At 46.4% G+C, this 15,324-nt stretch overlaps 1 protein-coding gene across 10 annotated transcripts in view; it reads right to left on the bottom strand.

Annotated features, from left to right (window-relative positions):
• Positions 1–15,324, bottom strand: part of SEMA6B (semaphorin 6B) — a 1,482,347-nt gene that overhangs the window by 1,145,788 nt on the left and 321,235 nt on the right. For all 10 annotated transcript variants that reach the window (XM_077475764.1, XM_077475756.1, XM_077475757.1 and 7 more), the window contains one exon: positions 2,803–2,923. In XM_077475764.1, coding sequence (XP_077331890.1) covers positions 2,803–2,923 — 121 coding nt within the window. The remainder of the gene's footprint in view (positions 1–2,802; positions 2,924–15,324) is intronic.

A 15,324-nucleotide genomic window follows, 5' to 3' on the forward strand; every position in this document is an offset into this window, starting at 1 on the left:
GAGAGCACGGAGGGTATAGAGCACTGGGGGGGCTGGAGAGCACCAGGAGGGCATAAAGAACAGGGGTGGGGAGTAAGGGGGGCTGGAAAGCACTGGGGTGGGGGTTGGAGAGTGATGGGGAGAGCTGAAGAGCACTGGGGGGGAGAAAGAATGGGGGGGGAGCACTGGGGGGCAGTGGAGAGCGCACTGGGCGGAGTGGAGAGCACTGGGGGGAACGGGGGGAGAGCACTGGGGGGGGACAGGGGGGAGCACTGGAGGGGAAAGCACTGGGATGGTGGCTAGAGAAGGATAGGGAGAGCTGGAGAGCAGCAAGAACAGGGAAGGAGAAAACTGGGGGGGGGGAGGAGAGTGTGGTGGTGGAGAGCACTGTGGGGGGGGGGCAGGAGAGTGTGGTGGTGGAGGAGACCACTGGGGGGGGGGGCAGGAGAGCACTGGGGGGGCAGGAGAATGTGGAGGAGAGCACTGGGGGGGAGGGGGCAGGAGAGTGCGGTGGTGGAGAGCACTGCAGCCCCCCCCCCTCGATCCTCCTATCCAGGCACTGTAGCACGGATGGACATCTACTCCTCTGGATCACAGCGCTGGATGGCTGTGTTCGGCGGCTGCTCTGTAACACGGTCCCGCCTCCCCAGACTGGCACATGTGATAGGCGGAACGTTGATTCTCTCTACTATCACACGAGCTGGTCTGGGGGGGCGGGACTGTGTTACAGAGCGGCCGCCATCCAGCGCTGTGATCCAGAGGAGAGAGCGGAGGATGCAGCCGCAAACTAACTCAGAAAAAAAATGCAGCGCGGCGGCAACACCTTGGGGATTCCGGGGGGGCACTTGACCCCCCTTGCCCCCTCCTGCGGACGCCCATGAACCTAGGCTAAAAATTAAAATTGCAGAGCATCCATGCTGGGACCTGTAACTCTATCACAGGCTGCAATAGAGGAGCAAGGCATGCTGAAACTTCTAGTCCTATCAAAGGCTGCAATGGAAGTGCACAACATGCTGGGACCTGTGGTTCTATCCCAGGCTGCACTGTATGTACAGGCATAGTTGGCAACATTGTAAAAAATATATTTGGGACACTTTTTTGGCAGTAGGCGGAGTTGTATTATAATTAGCGGGCGGGGCATGTGGTTATAGGTGTGGCATAGGAAAAGGTGAAAGCGTGCCGCGGCAAAATATGAGCGTGGTTTATGCAAAATAGTGGGCGTGGCTGGCATGGGTCAAAGGGGTGTGGTTAGAGTCTGAGATGAATTTGGGCTGGAGAGGGAAAGGGGGGGGGGTGGAGAGGGAAGGGGGGAGGGACGGCAGCCCCAATCCTACACCACAATGGCAATATGTGTTTTCCAGAGTTTGACAATCAAATACCTGGTGTTAGCGCTTCAATCATCCCGGCGTCATGATTGTTATGGTGTCAGGATGATTGAAGCGCATTATTTCTATTATTACATTGTAATATAAAATGAAATCATTCAACTCACCATAATCAGTGGGAGCCATGAGAGCGTCACTAGCCACGGTGCCTACCACCAGATGCCATCAGGTGCCCCCAGCAGAGTCCCTCCTTACATCAGGTGCCCCATCAGAGCAGCCTTCCTCACATCTGTCTCCATCAGTGGAGCCCCTCCTTACATCTGGTGTCCCCATCAGTCCTCCTAACATCTGGTCCCCTCTCTGACATCCAGACTGGTCCCCTCTCTGACATCCAGACTGGTCCCCTCTCTGACATCCAGACTGGTCCCCTCTCTGACATCCAGACTGGTCCCCTCTCTGACATCCTCCAGATGCCGTCGTTGCAGAGCGGAAAGACTTTGAACTGCGGCGCCGTCCACCTTCCATGCACTTCACAGACACTGGTAGCGGGGGTGGGCGGCGCCGCAGCATCTCTATTGAAGACCAGCTTCTGGTCTTCTTTAAAATGGTGACCTCCAGCCGTGGACCTTTCGCGGCCGACTGAGAAAAACAGGGGACAAACCGAATTTCCCGGGACATTTCCAAGGACAAAATTAAATCGGGACAAAGGTCCTAATCCCGGGAATGTCCTGGGAAATTTGGGACAGTTGCCAACTATGTACAGGCTGTACAACGTTTTAGTTTCCCTCTTCTAAACCCCAGCCACTCTCTCCCCCCTCCGCCCTGGCTATCTATAAAGCACAGAAAGGTTTTATACAGACTGAAGTCAGCACGTGTTCCTGCTCCCCCTCCTCGTGTGTGTGTGTGTGTGTGTGTGTGTGTGTGTGTGTGTGTACAGAGCTGGAGGGGGAGGAGACAGCTTGGTTCTGCTGTGTGTGTGTGTGTGTGTGTGTGTGTGTGTGTGTGTGTGAGACGGGCTGCAGGGACGGGAGACATGCATCTGCATCTGAAGTGTGTGAGGTGATGTGAAGGCGGGCTATGTGTGAAAACAAGTTAGAAGAGCAGTAGAACACTGCCAATATGCACCCCCTCCCCCCTTGGCCTGCGCCCCTGGCAGGTGCCAGTCTGGCCAACCTCTTGACACGCCCCTGTGGGTAGGCACCATCTTGGATAAAGCTGGGCTTGGAGTGTATGAGGGTTGGGAAGCAAAGAAACATTGTCCAGTTTGGAGGTATCAATCCTCTGGTCCTGTAGCTGCTTCTGTTTAGGAATAGCTTTCAGGTACCCTTTGACAGTTTTTTTTTTATTTATTTATTTTTTCTTGTACTGTGAGGATAAAATGCAGTCGTTGAACAGGTGTTTACAATGCGTGCTGCTCACTCATGGTCCAGACATGCCCCTCCTTCAGTTTATATTCCCACAAGCAATCAGAAAAAGTTATACCCAGGCACCATCTTACCTGTCACCGATGTAAAGTGTTCTGTTCACCCTTAACATTTTTTGGACATTCAATGGCTCTTGTTCTTTTGCAGGAATTCTGTTGTGACCATTTCCTATGAATACAGGATATGTCCCGAGATCTGAGATAAACATCAGTCAGAAAGAAATGGAAGGAAAGAAAAATTACTTTGAGTAGAAACCATTAAAGCTAGCTAAATTACCAATATCTATATATTGATTGGTCTGTTATAAACATATGTGAACTAGTTGTTTATGTATATTCTCTCAAAACTTGGAAAAATCGGAATATGTTGGTTGCAGCGAGTGGAAGAGAGAGAGAGAGACACAGAGATAAATATACAAGCTATTTATATAATTTTTTTTTTTTTTTTACCAGTAGATTTTATGAAGTTTCTTGTGAAGTACAGTATGTTGTGAAAATGCTGCCCAGTTTGCCTGATGTTGTCTATATTTATTGCTGGAAAAGAAATTAAGCTTTTTGTTTCTAGTTTGAAACCTGAACTGCTGTGTTGACTTTCACTACCTATACGAAAGCACTCATTTGAGGCTTTCTACTCCAAGAGTAAGCCAAGAGAGACTGTCATCATTGCATGTGGTCATCCAAGATGAATGATGATCACTAACCACTACTATTCAGAGCTCGGCAACAGACACTTTAGAGACAGTAGAAAGACCAGGAGGGACATCTTGCATCAATTTACTGCCAGTGTACAGAACCTTTGTAAAAATAAATGTCTGCACTAGAAGTGCATGAAGTACATTCCAAACATAAATGTGCAAAACATTATGGTCATTTAATATAGCGCGAATATACGATTGCGGGAATAAATACTCAAAATGGTGAAATTGCACTAATTGGCACCCAAATGGAATTCGCTATAGCGCTGGGGAAAAAATACTCCCAAAATTGAATTTACTATAGCAACCAGACAACAGATACCGCTCAAACCCAAATAATGTTTAGAGCATGATATGATCGCCTAAATGGTACTTAAATATGTGGTATATTGTTTAAATATAATCTGCTTTTAAATTGCTTTAAAAAGTGATATATACACTTAACCACTTCAGCCCCAGACCAATTGTCAGCCTAAGGACCAGAGGTCTTTTTATAATTTCGCACTGCACTGTTTTAACTGATAATTGCACGGTCATGCAATGTTGTACCCAAACGAAATTTGCGTCCTTTTCTTCCCACAAATAGAGCTTTCTTTTGATGGTATTTGATTGCCTCTGTGATTTTTATTTTTTGCGATATAAATGGAAAAAGACCGAAAATTTTGAGAAAAAATATATATTTTCTACTTTTTGTTATAAGAAAAATCTAATAAACTCCATTTTAGTCATACATTTATGGCAAAATGTATTCAGCCACATGTCTTTAGTAAAAAAAATGTCAATGTAAAAAGTGAGAGTAGAGTAGAATAGTAAAATGCAAATGTAGTGTAGTGTACAAGAAGCTCTACATACTCACTCACTCACAGGGGCATTTCTTAATGAATAACAAAGTCTTTGTGTAATATGTGAATCAGTAAAGTATGTCTTCCTTCAAGGCATTTCAAACGTACTTTCAGGAGTAGAAATTGAAGAATCCTTCGTTCGTCCAATAGTTCGTTTATTGTTCAGAAAGACAAGCAAAGACAAGATTGACATCTGGTAACATATGGCATGGTGATGGCCTCAGAAGGAGGAAAGGGTCATCTGATCTACATTCTCCAAAGTGTAGAATCCATTCTCTTCCCACCGATCCTACTCTTCCCATAATCCTACCCCATTCTTATACTCTTCAAGATGTTATGTCAGCATATTCTAATAACACCCACATTTGCATATATACCCAATATGGTTCAGTCTATAGATAAGTAACATAACTCCACCCATTGTCCTGACTAGTAACTCAAAAATATAAATACCTACTCAGCAAATCCCCCTCCTCCCTATATGATCTGCTGTTGTGTGACCTTCAGAAACCATCACTTACCACCGAACATATAACTTACATATATTTTCAGAAACCCTTATCATTTAAAATATTAATTACCTCAACAACTTCTAACAATTCCCCCTCAATGCACTATATTCAACAAATAATAAGTGCATTCATCTTAAATAATAAATGTCTCTGATTCTTTTTTTCCAATACAAACAATACAATACTCATTAATACATTTTAGTGAGTCAGATATTGTACATAAACATTTTAAAAAATTCTGAGATGTTTCTATGAAAAATATTTAAATATTTCATTCCATTGAGAAAGTATAAACTATTATATTTAATTTTAATTAATTCTCCATCTAAATCATGTAGTAATAAATATTTTCTTCTTTCAACTTTATAAATGTATTTAACTTCTTGTGAAACTCTTATAACTTTAACCATATCATATAAATATTTTATGGATAATCTATGATCTTACTTTAAAAATTATCTTCTTTTCAAGTATATTGTTCCATTATATGACACATTTTCTATGTGTATTCTTATCTGTGAAACCACTGACCTACTGACCTTTAGTCATAAACTCTGAACATAGAGAACAACTGGTACCAAAATGACATTCACACAACTTAAATATTACGTAAATCACTCACACTTCATTTATGGCCCTTTCATACACATTTTGAATCAATTGCTCCAGATGTACCATAGCTAATCACTGGATCAGATAAACCAGAAGTAATTTTCTGACTAAAAATACTTGTCATAATTTTTTCACCTTTTTTCGTTTCTTCCTTAATCAATTTATAAAATCGTTTCATTCTAACCCTAACACAGATTTGAAACAAAATACATAAAAGCTTTCCCATTATTCGATTGTCATATTTTATATATTCTATCAATCATTCTATTTATTTTTCGATTTATTTATCCATCTATCCATGACCAGCAAGCAACTTTTTCTATTTTTTTTTTTTTTTTTTAAACATTCCAAAATTATTTAAATTCAACAATAACTTTGTTTAGACACATTGAAATCCTTTTCTTCATATACTCTAATTATACCTTTTTGTCTTTCCTAGTATCTTATTACTATCATCATTATTCAGATAATTACATCCTAACTCCCCCTCACATAATGATCGACGATCAATATGTCGCTTTTGATGCAAGTTCACCAAAAAATGATAGTCCTAGATAACATAATCAAAAAATAATTTTTTTGGGGAAAAAACAAGAAATAGTAACAAATAGAAATGTAGTTGTGCTGTTGCATTGTCATGGAAGATTTTTTAAAAATATATAAAAAAAATATAGTTTTCTTTAAATTTAGAAACAAAAGACATATCTATAAAAGAAAATGAAGGGGGCGTGGCCGGGATGGTGGCCCGAGCAGACGTGCTGCCTGAGCTCTGCTGGTAAATCATCCGTTTAACTATCTGTTTGCGGTGCTAACTTTTACCAGAAATCCGTGTATGCCTTCAAGAAGCTCGGGGGGTCCCAGAAGGGCCAAGAAGTTGAAGTTCCTCTCGCCTGCTGAGCATTTGGAAGACCCGACACAGCGGCCTGCTTCGGTGTGCCTTAGCAATATGGCGTCGCAGACAGACCGCGTGGAGGACGCTCCACCTGGGATCCCGGAGGTGATGGCGGCTATTACGGCGTGCCAGGCTGCTCTGACGAACAAAATCGAGGCCGTACAGCTAGACGTTGGGCTGCTGCGACAGGATATCGACAAGATACGCTCCCGGATTTCGGTGGCGGAACAGCGGATTGAGATACGGAGGACGCGGTGACCAACCATGAGGCTTCCATACGTGCGCTTCAAACGAAGGTCAGAGCATTGGAATACCGAGCGGAAGACGCCGAGAACAGGAGCCGTCGTAACAACCTTCGTATTGTGGGGCTCCCGGATGGAGTCGAAGGTAGAAATCCGACCGTCTTTACGGAGGACCTGTTGCGTTCGGTTCTCCCGACCGCGCAGCTGTCTCCGTATTTTACCGTGGAGAGAGCACACCGGGTCACACCGAGGCCCGGCCCGGAGGGCGCCCCTCCGCGTACGATGATCCTGAGGCTGTTGAACTTCCGCGACAGGGATGAACTTCTTCGCGCGGCCAGATTGGCGGGTGACATTTCTTATCAGAACGTTAAGCTTATGATGTTCCCCGACTATACTCTTGAGACACAGCGACAACGCAGATCGTTCGATGCGGTCAAGGCCGCACTGAGGAGCAAGAACATTCGGTACAGCATCCTGTTTCCAGCCAAGCTACGTGTGGTTGACGGTGAGACTGTGCGGATCTTCACCAGCCCCAAGGATGCTAGTGCCTGGCTGGACACCCTTCCTCGTGGGTGAGCTGTAGCTGGAGTGTCGGGAGTTAATCTGCTTTTCATGTAAACTAGGGATGAGCTGGACATGGACTGCCTAGGGGGGAAGCTTTGCCTCTGTTTCTTTTCCCCGTTCAGTTCTGGAGGGTGCCTTACTTTTCCCCCCCCCTTTTTTTGTTTTAGTTGTGGGGCCTAGCAGCCACCTCTGGATGTCCCTTCTATTTTTGTGTTCTTCCCTCCTGTTTTGTTCTCTATTTTGGATGTGCTGGGCTCCCTGGGGTGGCACTAATTACGCATTTTTGCCTGGAACTTATTGCCCCGGGGCTTTTGTTTTACTCCTGGGGGTCTCCCTGTACTTTTTCTGGCATACTGAGACATTTTCTTTTGTTTTTCTATTGTTTTTATTGGCACTTATATATTTTTATATTTTCTTATTTTTCTCCGTACTCCAGCATCTCGGGACGGAGATGTTGACTGCAGTTTTTACTCTTCCTATTCTTCCACTGTTCTGTGGTTGAGACTGGTGGTGCAACCCTGTGCGGGTGCGAACCCGCTGCCATTAACCCTATCTGAACTTGTTCATGTTGGTTATTCGGGGGTGTATTTGCCCTCCACTGTTGGGAGGTGCACGGGGAGGGGGGCGGGGGGGGGAAGCCTGTTGCGACCCATGGGTTACTGGGTTTGGGAATGTTTAAGTTTTGTTTTATTAGTTTGGTTGGTTTGGGAAGACATGTGTGGGTTTTATATGTGGGCGGTTTATCTGCTAAGACGTGGAAGATCCTGATCGGATGGCGGAGCGGAGATCATGGCTGATTTGACAGTTCTTTCTTGGAACGTCCGTGGCCTCAATTCCGCCGTGAAACGTTCCCTGGTATTCAAATTTGTGCACAGATACACCCCCAAAATTTGCATTTTCCAGGAAACGCATCTTATTGGTTCCAAGATCTTAGGTTTGAAGAAGGCATGGGTGGGAGCGCATTACCATGCCTCCTACTCTAGCTATGCCAGAGGTGTTAGTGTGTTAGTGCACAAATCACTGGACTTTCAGCCTATGCTGATCAAAACGGATCCGGAGGGTCGCTATGTTTTGATTCATGCGCTGATTGCCGGCATCCCCTTTGTTATTGTGGGCCTGTATTTGCCCCCCCCCCCCGGCAGATAGCGCCCTGCTTTACACTGTGATGAGGGTGGTGGCCCAGTTGGGGGTGGAGCGAGTGCTACTGGTTGGGGACTTCAATTTAGTTATGTCTAACACCTCGGATAGACTTCATCCCTCCCCTGTGTCCAGTTGTGGATTGTCCAACTGGGCCTCTGCATTTGGGTTAACGGATCTATGGAGGCACTTCCACCCTTCTGATGCACAGTTTACCTGCCTGTCCGCTACCTATCGGACATTGTCCCGGTTGGACATGGCTTTTGCGTCCTCCGCTGTGCTTCGGGAGACGGTCTCTGCGGAGATCCTCTCCCGGGGCATATCGGACCATGCTCCCTTGCTGGTGTCGATTGGCGGGGGTAGGGCGTCGGGACCGAGACTGTGGAGGCTGTCGAAGTACTGGATTGAGGAGGTGGGCATCCGGGATGAGATCCCAGAGGCATTGTGTGACTTCTGGTTACACAATGAAGGTTCTGTCGACCCTTTATGTGTCTGGGATACATTCAAGGCCTGGGTTAGGGGTGAATACATGCGAAGGATTGGTAAAAGAAAGAGAGGGAATATGTGCAGTCTCTGCGGCAATTGGAGGAACGGGCGCGAGATCTGGAGGGGAGGTTTGTCACCAGCCCGCAGCCTAATAATTACTCCCTTTGGCAGGGTGCCCTTCGGGAGTTGTCGCTGCTCAGGATTGACCTGACCAAGAAGTCCATGTTGTCCAGTGCCCAGAGGAGGTTCGAATATGGGGATAAAAACGGGAGGCTTTTGGCCTGGTTGGCCAAGGGACAGTGTCCGGTGACCCACATAGGACGCTTGAGGGATGCCGGGGGTGTCCCCCTGACCACCCCTGAGGCGATTAACGACCGATTTCTGCACTATTATCGGGGACTCTACTCCTCTAGGGTCGGTTACTCAGAGGCGGAGTTGGCTGGGTTCTTGGATGGGGTGGACATCCCATGCCTGAGCCCGGCTCGGCGGGAGGACCTGGAGCGGGATATTTCTCTTGAGGAGGTGCAGATAGCGATGGGGTGTATGCAGGCAGGTAAGGCCCCGGGACCGGATGGTCTCCCAATTGAATTTTATTCTACACATCAGGAATTATTAGCCCCGCGGTTGGTCTCCCTTTTTTCCCAGTTTGCGGAGTTGGGCTCTCTCCCTGAGTCCATGTCTGAGGCGGTGGTGGTGTTGGTGCCCAAACCCGGTAAGGATCCTGAGGATTGTGCAGCTTATCGGCCCATTTCGCTGCTTAATGCAGATGCTAAGCTGCTGGCAAAAATCTTAGCATGCCGATTGATGCAGGTGCTGGAGGACCTTGTCCACCGGGACCAGACGGGGTTCATGCCGGGGAAGGGCACTGATATCAACATTCGCAGGCTCTTTCTTAATTTGGACATGTCTCATGACAACGCGGGCACTAGAGTCATAGCCTCTCTGGATGCAGAGAAGGCTTTTGATTCGGTGGAGTGGGCCTACCTCTGGGAAGTGCTCCGGAGGTTTGGGCTGGGTCCTAAATTTTTAGGTTGGCTACGGTTGCTTTATGGGAGTCCGAGGGCCAGAATTTGCACGAACGACACCCTCTCCGATTTTTTTTTCTCCTCCAGAGGGGCATCAGGCAGGGGTGCCCGTTGTCGCCCAGCCTTTTTGCATTAGCCCTTGAGCCCTTGGCGATTTTAATTAGGGACTCAGCGGAGGTCAAGGGTCTTAGAGTGGGACCTCTGGAGGAGAAAATCTCGCTATATGCGGATGATGCCCTGTTGTATCTACAAGATGCGGGGGCCTCGCTGCAGGCTGCCCTGGATATTTTCACCGAATTTGGCAGATATTCGGGCATCCAGATTAACTGGTCTAAGTCTATCTTATTCCCTCTGGATCCGCAGGTGAGGGCGGTGCAGACACCGTCCCCGCTGGTTTGGGTAGAAGAGTTCAAATATCTGGGAGTGTTGGTCGTGATGGAGACTCGGACATTTCGTCGGCTTAATCTTCAACCCCTGGTAGCGAAATTTAAGGACCATTGTGTTAAGTGGAAAGATTTACCCCTGTCTCTATTGGGTAGGATTAATATTTTCAAGATGATGATCCTCCCGCGCTTTTTGTATATGTTCCGCAACTGCCCGGTGTGGCTCCCTAGTTCTTTTTTCAGGGAGCTGGAGGGACACCTGAGCACTTTTTTGTGGAGTGGCAGGGCCCCTAGACTGGCTAGAGCTACCCTACAGTTGCCGGTCCGGTGTGGGGGCTTGGCTTTACCGAACTTGCAGGTGTATTATTGGGCGGCGATTCTAGTGTCGGTGAGGTGGTGGTTTGAACAGTCGGGGGCTAATGCGGCGGTGGGACTGGAGGCGGCGGCCTTGGGTTCCATGCGAGAGCTCGGGAATCTGGTGTACAGGGGTCCTAGGGCGTATCTGTCTCTTCCGTCGGCTACTGCGACCACCTTGCGGGCTTGGGTGGTGGCTAGAAGGCGCTTCATTCGGGAGGATCGATACTTGCCCTTTGTTCCGTTGTGGGGTAATCCGGGTCTCCCCCACTTCCGGTCGGTTCCGGACCCGCAGCTGTGGGCCCGGTACAATATTCGGACCCTCAGGGATATTTATGCCGAGGGGTCCTTACTGCCCTTTAGAAGTCTAGTGGAGAGATCGGGGCTTCCTGGGTTCATGCTGTTTCGTTATTATCAACTGCGACATGCGGCCAGGGCACAGTTTCCCAGGCCTATTGTGCTTTGCGCGGACCCGGTGGAAGATGCCCTGGCGCAGGAATCTCTCAAAAAGACCCTTACCACGCTGTATCAGGTTCTATTGCGCTCCGATTCCCCTAGGATGAACACCCTCTGGGACAAGTGGCGGGCGGACATCCCTGGGTTGGATAGGCAGGATTGGGAGGAGTGTTTTGAGGATGGGTCCCGGCTGCTGATCTCCTCTAGGGACCGGCTGATACACACAAAATTTTTACACCGCGTGTATTTTACGCCGCAGAGGCTGCATAGAATTTATCCTCATCGGTCCCCGGAATGCCCCAGGTGTCATTACCCTGAAGGCACCTTTCTACACATGTTTTGGGATTGCCCCCGAATTGCTCAGTTCTGGAGGGATGTTTTCGATTGTATAAATATTCGCCTGCAATTGGCAGTTCCTATGACGCCTGAGTTCGCCCTCCTGGGGATTCAGGAGGATGAACAGCGTCCTCGGTACAGTAAGCTGTTGCTTTCCCTCCTGGTGTTTTACGCCCGGAGGGAGATTCTCCGGCACTGGATATCGTCCACGCCCCCTACGGTGGAATTGTGGGATGCTGCGGTTAATGCTGTCCTCCCCCTATATAAGCTAACTTATCTGGTTAGAGGGTGCCCGCAGAAGTTTGACCGGGTGTGGTTACCTTGGGTGGAACAGTTTTGAATTCTTGGGGTGTTGATTTTTTTTTTTTCCCCTTGCCTCCCTCCCCGCCCCCCCTCCTTCCTCCGCATTTGTATTTTTGGTAAGGATATGTTACGGGTCTGTCTGTGAGCCTGTTGTTTAGGACCATTCTCTTTTCATGTAGCTTTGCTGTTCTGGCTCGCTTGTTACGTTATGTTAATTCTGGATATCTTCTGTGCTGTACCGGCCTGCTGTGATGTCTGTATATTGCTTGCTATGTTCTGTCTTCTCAATAAAACCAACCGTGTTGTTAAAAAAATAAAAATAAAAGAAAATGAAAACAAGTATCAAATTCTTTTAAAAATTATGTTTTCCTAAATAATTTTCATTAATCAATGTAAACCATTTTAGAATGATAATCCTTTCTGTGTTTAACCATTTTATTCTTATTTTTACTAATTATTTTTATTTTTACCAATTATTTTTATTTTTACCAATACTTTTGAAACAAAAAACTATAATCCCAATGTACCTTAAAAATAACAAAAGAATCTTCCCAACCGATATCCCAGTTGACATCTCTGTTGAGATCCTTGGTACCTTCAGATCTAGAATTATTAACCATAACTTTAGCTACTGGAATAAATTACTAAACATACTCATTAGAAGTAGAAATCTCATTCAAGACATCATTTCTTTTTAAATTTAGCAAAGGCCTAGCCATGTTTTGTGAACAAACTTCTGAAATACCTATACCTGTTGTTTGCAAAATTTGCAACCAAACTACTTTCTATACAACAGATAATATAAATAACTAAGTATGCCAATCTCAAAAGACTGTCATTAACTCAAAAAGTTAACAAAACCTATGTTTAGAAAATAATAAAGTTTTTAAACTAAAACTATAGCAGGTAAATACGTCACCCAATATTTACCTTTATCATCTTAACTGTCAGGCTAGGTGCAGATAACAAGTAACAGTTCAGGTGTGCTGATTATACAAAGAGTTCAAAGCACATACCATGAGCAGGTCTAAGCAGAGCAGGTCAGCTGGGACTTGTAGTACACTGCTGCAGACGAAGGTAGATGATTGCTGGACCTTGTAGTTCACTGCTGTAGGTGAGGATAGATGATTGCTGGACCTTGTAGTTCACTGCTGTAGATGAGGATAGATGATTGCTGGACCTTGTGGTTCACTGCTGCAGATGAGGGTACTAGTAAAATCAGGAAAAGCGTAGTCTAGGCAAGCTGGGTCATACACAGGTAGATCAGAATCCAAACGGTACAGAATCAGAAGCAAGTAAGGAGGGTCAAACAAGCCGGGTCAAACACGAAAGTCACAGAGCAAATATCAGCTGGATCAAACATGAGTGAACTCTAACACGAGCACTGACTGAATGCTGATACAGGTGATTTAAACGTGAGCTGGCCAATCACTGTTGTTTCCCAGACACAGGCTGTGTCAGGTGAGTTGTGCTGGGTCCTAAAGGGATTCTAGTACTGACAGTACCCCCCCTTTCTCGAGGGGTTGCTCCTGCACCCCCAGGCTTACTTGGAAAACGGAGATGGAACTTCTTCTTAAGTCGATCAGCATGAAGATCACGAGCTGGTATCCAAGCTCGATCCTCTGGGCCGAACCCTTTCCAATGAACAAGATATTGTAAGGAATTGCGCACTCGTCTGGAATCAAGAATAAATGCCACTTCATATTCTTGACTGTCCAACACATCCACAGGTTCTGGTTCATTTACTAGGAGGCTGGAATGAACAGGTTTCAACAATGAAACATGAAAGACATTTGGAATGCGCATGGATGGGGGCAGTTTTAATCTGTAGGACACAGGATTAACAATCTCCGAGATTTCATAAGGCCCGATGAATTTTGGGCCAAGCTTTTTAGATGGAACATGCAGGGGCAGATTCCGAGATGATAACCACACTTTGTCACCAACTTTATATTCTGGTGCCTTTTGAGCGCTTCTTGTCAGCAGTTTTCTTAAAAGCCTGCACAGAGCGGGAAATAGCATGATTTACATCGGACCAGATTTTGGAGAAATGTTCAATCGTGGTGTTGGCATCTGGAACATCAGAGGGCGGAAGATCAAAGGAGCACACACGAGGATGCAACCCGTAAACACAAAAGAAAGGAGAGGTCCCTGTAGATGTGCTGGCACAATTATTAAAGGCAAACTCTGTCCATGGAAGGATGTTGACCCACTCCACCTCATCTTTGGCCATCAGACAACGTACCATCTTCTCTAGAGTCTGATTAGTCCTTTCTGTTTGGCCATTAGTCTCAGGATGATATGCTGAAGAATATGATAATTTAATCCCCAGCTGAGAGCAAAGGGCCTTCCAAAACTGGGCTATAAACTGAGAGCCACGGTCAGAGACAATGTTAACTGGTCCCCATGGAGCCTGAAAATGTGCTTAATGAATAAAGATGCCAGTTCTTTAGCAGATGGAAGCTTCGGAAGCGGAACAAAGTGGGCCATCTTACTGAACCTGTCTACCACCACCCAGATCGTGGAACATCCCTGGGACAGAGGCAAGTCTGTGATAAAGTCCATAGATAAATGGGTCCAGGGACAGGTAGGTATTGGTAGAGGACGAAGGAGACCAGGGGCTTAGAGGTACTGCTTTTGCTTCTGGCGCAAACTTCACAGGCCTGGACGAAGGCTAACACATCCTGCCTAAGCGATGGCCACCAGAGGTTGCGAGAGACAATCTCAAAAGTTTGTCTAAACCCTGGATGTGCTGCAGGTTTTGATGCATGTACTTGTTGCAATACCTGCAAACGAAGAGCCAGGGGCACAAAGAGCATACCAGAGGGAGTGGAGGGAGGGGCTTCAGCCTGTGCTGGTAACAAGGCCTCAGAGATGTCAGTCTGGGTAAAAGCCAAAATCCTATCCTCAGAAATAATGGGTTGAGGAGGAAGCGGAGGAGGAGACTCTGATAAAAAGCTGCGAGACAAGGCATCGGCCTTAATGTTTTTTGGACCTGGTAAATAAGAAATTGTAAAGTCAAATCTGGAGAAGAACAATGACCACCTAGCTTGACGCGAGTTCAGTCTTTTAGCAGAACGGATATATTCAAGGTTTTTGTGGTCAGTCAGGACTATGAATGGATAGCGAGCTCCCTCCAGCCAATGTCTCCACTCCTCTAAAGCTAGCTTTATGGCTAAAAGTTCTCTGTTGCCTATATCGTAATTGCGCTCTGCTGGGGAATATTTACGGGACAAGAAGGCACAAGGGTGGATGGCAGCGCTTACAGGATATTTTTGTGACAAAAGCGCCCCCACTCCTACTTCAGATGCATCTACCTCTACAATAAAAGGTAGCTCAGGAACAGGATGGCGTAGAATTGGTGCAGAGGTAAAGGCTTTCTTTAACTGGGTGAAGGCTGCCTGGGCTTCAGTAGTCCATTTAAATGTACTAGGAGTCTTCCTGGTGAGAGAGGTGATGGGATGTGCAATGGTGGCAAAGTTCTTAATGAATTTTCGATAGAAATTTGCAAAGCCCAGGAAGCGTTGAACTGCCTTCAGGTCTGAAGGTGGTGCCCAGTCTAAAAGGGCTTGAACCTTGGCTGGGTCCATGGTGAGGCCTGTGTCAGAAATTAGGTAACCCAGGAAAGGTACTAGTTTAACATGGAAAATACATTTTTCAGGCTTTACAAAAAGGGAGTGAGTCTTTAGTCGGGCTAATACCGAGCAGACATGCTTCTGATGTGTTTCAAGATTGGGAGAGTAAATCAAAATATCGTC

The sequence above is a fragment of the Lithobates pipiens genome, unplaced genomic scaffold (assembly GCF_037356315.1).
Source record: "Lithobates pipiens isolate NorthernLeopardFrog02 unplaced genomic scaffold, aLitPip1_a1.2 Scaffold_13, whole genome shotgun sequence".
Classification (NCBI taxonomy): Eukaryota; Metazoa; Chordata; class Amphibia; order Anura; family Ranidae; genus Lithobates; species Lithobates pipiens.